At 43.5% G+C, this 11,754-nt stretch overlaps 2 protein-coding genes across 3 annotated transcripts; one reads left to right on the forward strand and one right to left on the reverse strand.

Moving 5' to 3' along the window:
- Positions 1 to 3,595: 3,595 nt before the first annotated feature.
- LOC123998174 (mpv17-like protein) lies at positions 3,596 to 7,629 on the reverse strand. 2 transcript variants are annotated; one of them, XM_046303172.1, is made up of 6 exons: positions 6,181 to 7,629; positions 5,219 to 5,385; positions 4,488 to 4,913; positions 4,132 to 4,202; positions 3,993 to 4,022; positions 3,596 to 3,815 (listed from the first exon to the last, which is right to left on the reverse strand). In XM_046303172.1, exons 3-6 carry the CDS (start codon positions 4,906 to 4,908, stop codon positions 3,681 to 3,683), a joined length of 657 nt encoding a protein of 218 aa, XP_046159128.1. In that variant the 5' UTR covers positions 4,909 to 4,913; positions 5,219 to 5,385; positions 6,181 to 7,629; the 3' UTR covers positions 3,596 to 3,680. The 2 variants fall into 2 exon arrangements, with proteins under 2 accessions (XP_046159128.1, XP_046159129.1); XM_046303173.1 differs by having other exon boundaries at positions 5,219 to 5,505; positions 6,181 to 6,210.
- On the forward strand, positions 6,807 to 9,816 carry LOC123998173. The gene is made up of 4 exons (XM_046303171.1): positions 6,807 to 7,003; positions 7,753 to 7,942; positions 8,035 to 8,171; positions 8,301 to 9,816. The coding sequence occupies exons 2-4, from the start codon at positions 7,755 to 7,757 to the stop codon at positions 9,539 to 9,541; spliced, it is 1,566 nt and encodes a 521-aa protein (XP_046159127.1). The 5' UTR covers positions 6,807 to 7,003; positions 7,753 to 7,754; the 3' UTR covers positions 9,542 to 9,816.
- Positions 9,817 to 11,754: the final 1,938 nt, after the last annotated feature.

Below are 11,754 nucleotides of genomic sequence, written 5' to 3' on the forward strand. Positions count from 1 at the left end.
GTTCAGAGGACACTAAGTGAATCAGCCCTTCATGATCGATTTGCTGCAAAGAAACCACTACTAAAGGACACCAATAATAAGAAGAGACTTGTTTAAGCAAGAAACACGAGCACAAGCAAGTCTCATGGAAATTTGTCCTTTGGTCTGCTACTTTGAAGAATCTAAAATCTAAAATCTATTTGGATTTTTCAACATTTTTTGATTACTACATGATTCCGTATGTGTTATTCATAGTTTTGAGGTCTTGACTTTTATTCTACAATGTAGAAAATAGTAAAAATAAACATACATATATATATATCTATATATAAACAGTTGAAGTCGGAAGTTTACATACACTCACATCAACACCTTTATCCCAGAAACCGCCCAAACAGATCCACAGATGATGCAATCTCTATTGCACTCCACACTGCCCTTTCCCACCTGGACAAAAGGAACACCTATGTGAGAATGCTTTTCATTGACTACAGCTCAGCGTTCAACACCATAGTACCCTCAAAGCTCATCACCAAGCTAAGGATCCTGGGACTAAACACCTCCCTCTGCAACTGGATCCTGGACTTCCTGACAGGCCGCCCCCAGGTGGCGAGGGTAGGTAGCAACACATCTGCCACGCTGATCCTCAACACTGGAGTTCCCCAGGAATGCGTGCTCAGTTCCCTCCTGTACTCCCTGTTCACCCACGACTGCATGGCCAGGCACGACTCAACACCATCATTACGTTTGCTGACGACACAACAGTGGTAGGCCTGATCACCGACAACGTCGAGACAGTCTATAGGGAGGAGGTCAGAGACCTGGCCGGGTGCTGCCAGAATAACAACCTATCCCTCAACATAACCAAGACTAAGGAGATGATTGTGGACTACAGGAAAAGGAGGACTGAGTACGCCCCCATTCTCATCGACGGGGCTGTAGTGGAGCAGGTTGAGAGCTTCAAATTCCTTGGTGTCCACATCAACAACAAACTAGATTAGTCCAAACACACCAAGACAGTCCTGAAGAGGGCACGGACAAAGCCTATTCCCCCTCAGGAAACTGAAAAGTTTTGGCATGGGTCCTGAGATCCTCAAAAGGTTCCACAGCTGCAACATCGAGAGCATCCTGACCGGTTGCATCACTGCCTGGTACGGCAATTGCTCGGCCTCCGACCGCAAGGCACTACAGAGGGTAGTGCGTATGGCCCTGTACATCACTGGGGCAAAGCTGCCTGCCACCCAGGACCTCTAGACCAGGCGGTGTCAGAGGAAAGCCCTAAAAATTGTCAAAGACCCCAGCCAAACAGTCATAGACTGTTCTCTCTACTACCGCATGGCAAGCGGTACCAGAGTGCCAAGTCTAGGTCCAAAAGGCTTCTCAACAGTTTATACCCCCAAGCCATAAGACTCCTGAACAGGTAACCAAATGGTTACCCGGACTATTTGCATTGTGTGCCTCCCCCCAACCCCTCTTTTACGCTGCTGCTACTCTCTGTTTATCTTATATGCATAGTCACTTTAACTATACATTCATGTACATCCTACCTCAATTGGCCCGACCAACCAGTGCTCCTGCACATTGGCTAACCGGACTATCTGCATTGTGTCCCATCACCCACCATCCCCTCTTTTTACGCTTCTGCTACTCTCTGTTCATCATATATGCATAGTCACTTTAACGATACCTACATGTACATACTACCTCAATAAGCCTGACTAACAGGTGTCTGTATATATCCTTGCTAATCTTTTTTCAAATGTCTTTTTACTGTTATTTTATTTCTTTACTTACCTACACACACACACACACACACACACACACACACACACACACACACACACACACACACACACACACACACACACACACACACACACACACACACACACACACACACACACACACACACACACACACACACACACACACACACACACCTTTTTTCCACGCAACATTAGTTAGAGCCTGTAAGTAAGCATTTCACTGTTGTATTCGGCGCATGTGACAAATAAACTTTGATTTGATTTGACTTAGGTTGGAGTCATTAAAACTCATTTTTCAACCACTCCACAAATTTCTTGTTAACAAACTATAGTTTTGGCAAGTCGGTTAGGACATCTACTTTGGGCATGACACAAGTAATATTTCCAACAATTTACAGACACATTATTTCACTTATAATTCACTGTCTCACAATTCCAGTGGGTCAGAAGTTTAATAAGTTGACTGTGCCTAAACAGTTTGGAAAATTCCAGAAAACTATGACATGGCTTTAGAAGGTTCTGATAGGCTAATTTACATAATTTGAGTCAATTGGAGGTGTTCCTGTGGATGTATTTCTGCTGAGGAAGGAGACGCGTTCTGTCTCCTAGATATGAAAGTACTTTGGTGCGAAAAGTGCAAATCAATCCCACAACAACAGCAAAGGACCTTGTGAAGATGCTGGAGGAAACAGGTACAAAAGTATCTATATCAACTGTAAAAGTCCTATATCGACATAACCTGAAATGCCGCTCAGCAAGTAAGAAGCCACTGCTCCAAGACCACAATAAAAAAGCTAAACTACGGTTTGCAACTGCACGTGGGGACAAACATCGTACTTTTTGGAGAAATGTCCTCTGGTCTGATGAAACAAAAATGGAACTGTTTGGCCATAATGACCATCTTTATGTTTGGAGGAAAAAGGGGGAGGCTTGCAAGCCGAAGAACACCATCCAAACTGTGAAGCACGGGGGTGGCAGCATCATGTTGTGGGGGTGCTTTGCTGCAGGAGGGTGTGGTGCACTTCAAAAAATAGATGGCATCATGAGGATGGAAAATTATGTGGATATATTGAAGCAACATCTTAAGACATCAGTTGGGAAGTTAAAGCTTGGTCGCAAATGAGTCTTCCAAATGGACAATGACCCCAAGCATACTTCCAAAGTTGTGGTAAAATGGCTTAAGGACAACAAAGTCAAGGTATTGGAGTGGCCATTACAAAGCCCTGACCTCGATCCTATAGAACCTTTGTGGGCAGAACTGAAAAAGCATGTGCGAGCAAGGAGGCCTACAAACCTGACTCAGTTACACCAGCTCTGTCAGGAGGAATGGGCCAAAATTCACCAACTTATTGTGGGAAGCTTGTGGAAGGCTACACAAAACGTTTGACCCAAGTTAAACAATTTAAAGGCAACGCTACCAAATACTAATTGAGTTTGTAAACTTCTGAATCACTGGGAATGTGATGAAAGAAATAAAAGCTGAAATAAATTATTATCTCTACTATTATTCTGACATTTCACATTCTTAAAATAAAGTGGTGATCCTTACTGACCTAAGACAGATAATTTTTACTCTTATTAAATGTCAGGAACTGTGAAAAACTTTAAATGTATTTTGCTCCGACTTCAACTGTGTAAATATATATATATATTTTGCTTTCATTTAGCAGATGCTCTCATCCAGAGGGACTTACAGGAGCAAATAGGGTTAAGTGCCTTGCTCAAGGGCACATCAACAGGTGTATCACCTAGTAGGCTCGGGGATTCGAACCAGTGACCCTCCAGTTAGTGGCCCAACGCTCTTAACTGCTAGGCCATCGATCAAAGATGAAAAACACATTCTTTAAAATAACTACTTTAATCAAGTTATAAGCGTGCAGCACATAAAAGCTATTCAATTAAATAATTGTCACAATTCATCCAATGGCATCCATATCAGTGAGAGGGGGGTTTGGTTTGTGTATCATCTTTCTGCTGTCTGAAATGGCACAGGAATACTGTCCACACCAGCGTGATGCCACCCACAAACACTGTACGAGCAACTGGGGGAACCAGGGAGAAATTCAATGCCTGAGAGAGAGAGAGAGAGAGAGAGAGAGAGAGAGAGAGAGAGAGAGAGAGAGAGAGAGAGAGAGAGAGAGAGAGGGAGAGAGAGAGAGAGAGAGAGAGAGAGAGAGAGAGAGGGGGAGAGAGAGAGATCAGTGTGTGTGTGTGTGTATGCATATAATGTGTTGTTATTGCTTCTACCTGCATTGTTGACCAGTACACCACTCCAGTCTGTCATACACAACAAAAGAGAGGGAGACAGAGAGACCATTAATGTGGATGTGGTGACCTAGACTTTCCTCTCTTCCTTCAGCAACTAATTCATGCTCTGCATCCTTACCTTGTATGAAGTCCAGAATTTCTCCCTCCAGTTTTCCAATGGGTCCTCTTTGTTTTCTAATACACTAAGACCTTAAAAAGAGTAACTTATATTATAGAACAATGTTTAAGTCTTACACATTGAAAGTTATATCACACCAACAGATACACACACACACGCATGCACATGTAGCACTTGGGGATGTGTGAAACTTAATCCTCAGACACGCACACACACACACACACACACACACACACACACACACACACACACACACACACACACACACACACACACACACACACACACACACACACACACACACACACACACACACACACACACACACACACACACACACACACACACACACACACCTATGAAGAAGGCACTGATAGTAGCGGGGGCAGCAACCAGTTGATCCAGCACTACCTTCCCTGACACCCTTTTGGCCCCTCCCCCTGGCAACATCCTCTCCAGCCCCTTCAGCCAATGGTAGTTGAAATTGGCATGGAAACAGAACCCAACAAAGGCCACTCGAGCAGTCTGGGACCAGTCAATATCAGCCCATGTTGTGACACTTTTAGTACCAGTGGAAATATTGGTTCCCTCCATGTTAAACTTGGCCCCCTCTGAGTCATGGATGGTGTGTGTTCTCTTGTCTGTGTTTAATCCTCCACTCTGTTTCCCTCCATGCATGCTTTGCTGTATGAGGTCCGCGGATGCGAACAGGGTTGTGTATCCAACCACATTGCTGATGTAGGGGTGGGCCTTAAACAAGGCCCAGGCTCGACTCATGGTTACTGGTGAATTCAGGGGAGAAACAAAGTGTTAACATTATGGAATAAGAAAGAAAACATTCCTTATGACTAACTGAATTATATTTCACTTACTTATAGGCTATCAGCATCACAAGCTAGATTCAATGATAATTTTATTTTGGATAAAAGTGGACTTTTGATTCCATTACACCATATTTTCTAAGGTCCCACCCAATCCTCAAAGCCAGTGGGCTATGATAGATAAATTAAACAAAATAACCTTGTTGTTTTGCCTTGTCAAATTGAGCTCTGACTCCTTGCTTTAGGCAAAGAGAGAGACAACTTACCTTACAACTTAGCTGTCTCATCCACCGCTTGGAACACAGCAGTGGCAGAGGCACAAGATTCACAGTGCTTGCTGCTGGAGGACACGGAAGGGTGGGTCAATGGAATTCTCAGCCAATAAGAGGCAGGTTCTCAGAGGTCAGGCAGGTCTGCTTGGCTGGTCAAAGTTCTGTCAGAAGGAGTGTGATAAGGCTTTACCTAGTAGCCTTCATTTGCAATGAAAGCATGTGAGAAAAGCACAGATGGGGGAAGCAGGAGGGAGAGTGAATGGATACATGGAGGAAAAGAGCTAGAGGGATACAGAATGTAGTGTTTAGAACATGAATTAGACAGATCTGATCAATAGCAAGAGTTGCCATACTGGTACAATACCGCCAATCAAACTAAATCCGGTAAAACTACAGTGCTACTACCACTATGCTACTAAAGTAGCCTACTGTACTAGCCTATTAAATGCAGGACATTTGACTGATGCGCTCAGATCGTGAGTGTTTATAACTGACTTTGGTGGGAGAATGGTATTACGTTTCTCAACACATTCCCATTCTTTGCCACAGCCATGTGTATGTGGCTACTTGCTGCAAAACTGCCAATAGTGACAACAAAGATCCACAGTCCTACTCTTTACTGCTGGTGACAACAAAGATCCACACTCCTACTCTTTACTGCTGGTGACAACAAAGATCCACAGTCCTACTCTTTACTGCTGGTGACAACAAAGATCCACAGTCCTACTCTTTACTGCTGGTGACAACAAAGATCCACAGTCCTACTCTTTACTGCTGGTGACAACAAAGATCCACAGTCCTACTCTTTACTGCTGGTGACAACAAAGATCCACACTCCTACTCTTTACTGCTGGTGACAACAAAGATCCACACTCCTACTCTTTACTGCTGGTGACAACAAAGATCCACACTCCTACTCTTTACTGCTGGAAAAGGTTATGGGTGATGTCACTTACCAAAGTAATGGTCCACAGTACAAGTCAGCAAATCTATACCAACAACATGCCGTTTCTCAAAGGCAGAGTAGACCCTGGTCTCACGCATGTGGCTGCACTAAAAATAGATGCCACTCCTGAAACCACACTTCCCTCCTTTGGTTACATGTGGTAAGTTGAATTTACAATGATAAGCACAGTGTATATATTTAAAGGAATAGTTCACCCCAAACTCCCAATTACATGGAATAAGATGGTGACAATCATTTCCGCTCCCACTTTGGGATGGAGGCCTATAGATTTTCCTATTTGAAATAACACACACACACACTACCTGTTATTCAGGTATGCGGTGAGGATAGTCTATTCATTCGCTGTGCTGCCATAGATATGTAAAATAGAGTGCTAGGGCAGACCTCTACAGAACCTAAAGGGCAATGTGCCATTAGCAACCACCTCAGCTCTGAGCTCAGAAAATGTGATAATGAACAGCTTGTTAAGTACCTCAACTGGTGCGTTGTGTCTTTCAGTAGTTAACAAGCTGCCTTTAGTGTTCCTCACAATGGAGATGTGCGCCTACGCTTCTACAAGCAGTTGACTTCTCAGATAATTGCCCTCTTTCTTGTCTCTGTGTCTCATCCCTCACTTCCTCAGCCACTCTTCATTTGTCGGGCTGCTCTGTCTCAGAGCAGGGGATTGATGTGTGACGTTCAGCATTGACTCATTGAGACACATAATCAACCACGAAACCCCACCTCTCTCTCCATCTGAACCTCAACCTCTCTTTCTGACACATTATTGGGAGTCAGTCTACAGAGCTAGAGATAGCCACAGCAGTGCCAAGGTGAGTTTTCTTTGTATTGTTCTATATTGTAGAATAGTTTTTGTTTAATTTTATGGTTTTGATGGTCCAGCTTGTTGGAGCATGATGCTGGCATCCCTAATGTTATGGGTTTGATTCCTGCATGGACCGTTATTCTGTCTACTAAATGACCATTATTTAATCATTCCAATTACACCTTGGACATAATTTTCCCTGAAAATGGTCAGCTGGACCAATTATTAGAGGGTTTTGGTTATTGTTTTAAACCAATGTAATATCTGAACAATTATGGGATACCCTAATACGTTACAGCCCAGCCCACTTGTGTGGGTTTTGTTTCGGTAGGTCCTGTTGGTTCATTTTAAGACTCAGTGAAGTTGTAGTTTCACAACTGTGGCAACAGATTTCATGTCTAATGCAGGTTGACATTTTTGTTGTTGTTGCATTGCGGTGTTCCACTGAAAATGTGAAAGTGAATAATTCTAATTTAGACATTGTAGATTGGCCTTCAAGATTACACTACGAGTTTCCCACATTTCAATGGTTCTGTTACAAGTCATATCTGCTGCCACTTCTAGTGGTATATGCTCCCATATGGTGGGAAGCTCACAAGAAATGTCTTTGGACTTAGGGAAACTCATATTTGACCTTATCCCCCTCTCCTAATGTTGATACCTCTGTTACCCCTCCCACCTCATCCTTCTCTCTCACCACATCCCCGATTAATACCCCAGACCTGTTACTCGTCTCTTCCCTTCTCCTCCTTCCAGCCATGCGTCCATCCAACTCTGTGACCTTTGAACCCAGGGTGGAGCGAGGTGTTCCCTGGGGTCGCGACCTCTTTACCTTTGTGACATCAGCAGCAGGCCACATGATGCGGACACTCCAGAGACCAAGGAAGAACAGGCCATCCAAACGTCAAGTCAACCACCGGCGCTTCCTACACAACATGATCCAGAGGTGTGTGTGTACCGTATGTGTTTCTGGTGAGAGTGAGTGCCATTATAAGATGCCTTAAACTGAAATGTTATACTGCCCCTTCTCTCAAACAGGAAGTTTGCAGAGATAGAGGCAGCCAATCCCCAGCTTGTGTCTGTCCTCTTCTCAACGGAGGTAACGAATAGCGACACACCTTCCCCATCACGACAGCCAATAACCACTGACCAATCTAACAGCACCTCTAAAGAAGGTATTCTCTCTTTAATTATCCAGGTGACTTGATGCATAAATTAAGCAAACTGGGCTCCTCTGATGTTTATACTTATCTTCACCTTTTGTCCTTTCTCCTCCCTCCGAATGAACCCCCATGTTGACTCAGACTCCCCTCCAGCTCCTGTAAGTGCAGAAGCAGACCTTTCCCTTTGTTCACATGAAACTGAAGCCCTTGCAACAGAACAGAAAGACCCTGGAGCCCAATGGAGGAGACTCAACCCCAAACATCTCCAAATGGATCAGTCCAACAGCAACACTCCAAGTAAAGGAACATACCAAATGACTCATAAACAGTGGGGCAGAACAGAAAATCCAACTGACTATAGATCATCCATAACATCAGAGAAAACCATTGTCTTAGAACAAGAGGAGGAACACTTTCACACAGAACCCTTCAGTTGTGATGTCACTTCAGAGGAGAGCCTTTATAGCTGGATAGACAGCATTAGAGAGAAATATGAAACACAACTCAGACACGACTCAAATTCAAATATCACAGCCCCAACTCAAAACCAGAGGGCCCTACCTCTAAACTTGGATACTTCAACTTTCAACCCAACACCCCTCTCTCCCGGACTCTCCCCTCTGTCCCTAGATTCCTGTGACTTTGGGGTCCCAACGGTCGCAGACAACTCCGCTTGCTTCCAGTCCCAAAACAATATGTCAGACAGTGACACAGTGGAGAGCCAGACAATGGACATGTTGAGCCTGTGGGACTCAGAGGTTGAACCACAGAATGATGGGGATCCGCTGGCCCATCTAGAGACCATCTGGGGGTATCCTGGTGATGAGAGGAGCCTAGGTGATAAGGCGCACGTTGATGACATCATGTATCTGAACCAATCCGAAAGTTTCATAGAGAAGTTGATGCTCCACATCAGCAGCAGCAGGAGTGACGGTAGATCTGAGATGGAGCGGATTGACTGTGATGGAGGGCAGTATGAATACGGATCTGGATACGGATGTTCTATCGATCCAGTAACAGCCATAAGAGACTTCATTAGTGGCCAGGACAGCTCACAGTGTATGTTGGAGAGCGCTGTGGGAAGACAAGGTACAGATAGGCAGTTCACCTGTTTAAATATTAACCCAAACCAACTGTCCACCTCTGTAGGCTACCATTGTGACTTCCCAGACCCCAACATCCTTCAGAGGTCTTATCCCCAACAAGATGGTACCTTCTCATTGGTGAATGATGATATAAATCAAAATTGTATTCCCTATGAGGGAGTGGCCAGATCCTTCCCGGCCCCAGTTCACACCCCTCATCCACATCAGGTTCTGACCCCGCCCCTGGAAGATGATTGGCTGTTCACTGATATCATGGGGGCCCATCAGTGTGAGTAGTGGGTCCCGCTACTGCCCAAATTCGCTGCAGTGCCACTAAAAAGGGGGAATGATACTTTACCTTATAAATGATCTATTGTGGTTTGACTGTATTACTGTATTCACTTCTTTATGTGTGTAATGTTAACTTATTGATAAATGGTGAAACGTAATTAAATAAGTCAGTGTTAGTCTCTCCTTTCATTCAATTACAGTAAATGTGTACATGTCACTGAGTGTTCACCAAACCAATTAACACATTGAAACACACACAATGTCAAAACCAACAACATATATTAAAGTTCACCCCAGTCAGATATGATTTATAATTTCAGCATCATCAACAAAAAATGGCTCATAAACAATACATTTCCACAGAAGCCATAAAAGAAAGAAAATCAACAAAATGATAACACCTTTAAAAAAGCACCGGTCTCTCTACAGCGGCACAGACACTTAATTCCAGGGGTCAGCCTTTAACCTTTAACCTCAAACCAACCTTCCTACTACTTCCCCTGAAGACCAAACCTACATAGTTTAAAATGTAGTGATCTTAAATTTTTAAAGTGACAGTTTGCATCCAAATAACATTTAAAACATCTGCTCAGATCTTTGACAAATCAGTTAGATTTACATATAAAATCTGCTTCATCTCCAGAGAGATGGGACTGACTGTGAACCAATGCCAGCCACTGATACTGCCGGAGTCTGCCCTCTATTGGTGCATATGTAAAGTGCAGCATTTACAGTAACAAAAAAAAGTACATTTTGCCAAATAAATCACATGAAGAGGAAGAAAAAAAAGACCATTGTTAATTCAAAGATCCCATGTCCTCATTAGGCTGCTAGTTCTGAAGATCTGACTGTTTCTATAGTACCGTCATGAAAATGATCCAAAGGGTTCTTGGCTTTGCTCTCCACTGTGTCAAGTTGACATGAGATAATGATGGGGAACTGTAACTTTGCTCTCCACTGTGTCAAGTTGACATGAGATAATGATGGGGAACTGTAACTTTGCTCTCCACTGTGTCAAGTTGACATGAGATAATGATGGGGAACTGTAACTTTGCTCTCCACTGTGTCAAGTTGACATGAGATAATGATGGGGAACTGTAACTTTGCTCTCCACTGTGTCAAGTTGACATGAGATAATGATGGGGAACTGTAACTTTGCTCTCCACTGTGTCAAGTTGACATGAGATAATGATGGGGAACTGTAACTTTGCTCTCCACTGTGTCAAGTTGACATGAGATAATGATGGGGAACTGTAACTTTGCTCTCCACTGTGTCAAGTTGACATGAGATAATGATGGGGAACTGTAACTTTGCTCTCCACTGTGTCAAGCTTGATATGAGATAATGATGGGGAATTGTAACTTTGCTCTCCACTGTGTCAAGCTTGATATGAGATAATGATGGGGAATTGTAACGTTGCTCTCCACTGTGTCAAGCTTGACATGTGATAATGATGGGGAACTGTAACTTTGCTCTCCACTGTGTCAAGTTGACATGAGATAATGATGGGGAACTGTAACTTTGCTCTCCACTGTGTCAAGTTGACATGAGATAATGATGGGGAACTGTAACTTTGCTCTCCACTGTGTCATGTTGACATGAGATAATGATGGGGAACTGTAACTTTGCTCTCCACTGTGTCAAGTTGACATGAGATAATGATGGGGAACTGTAACTTTGCTCTTTAAACAACCTTTTAGTTGTTCAACCCTGCATGCGTTTCAAGGGGAATGTCCTAGTCTTATGTGGAGGGAGATAAATACTCTTCCTTGTACAAGAGCAGACAACCGGGAGACTATGCGGTCAATGCTACAATCAATGGAATGCACCGCCATGCAAATACGTAGTGTTTAACTAGACTGAGCAGCGAAGCGTCCCTATGTCAAGGTGTCTGTAAGAACAGTATGTGGACAGGATATTTATTCTCTGTACAGACTTCTGCTGTGTCAGGCAGAGAGGTTCTGGGGCTGAGAGGAGTTCAAATATAAACAATATACACTAACAAAAAGGTGTTGCACTTGTTAAACTTGAATGAATGGTGAATGTTGTTGGAGATTAAAGGGGGCGGGGCATGTATCCTCTAAAACCATATCTTCATGGTGAATGTTGTTGGAGATTAAAGGGGGCGGGGCATGTATCCTCTAAAACCATATCTTCATGGTGAATGTTGTTGGAGATTAAAGGGGGCGGGGCATGTATCCTCTAAAACCATATCTTC

Source organism: Oncorhynchus gorbuscha, linkage group LG15 (assembly GCF_021184085.1).
Source record: "Oncorhynchus gorbuscha isolate QuinsamMale2020 ecotype Even-year linkage group LG15, OgorEven_v1.0, whole genome shotgun sequence".
Classification (NCBI taxonomy): domain Eukaryota; kingdom Metazoa; phylum Chordata; class Actinopteri; order Salmoniformes; family Salmonidae; genus Oncorhynchus; species Oncorhynchus gorbuscha.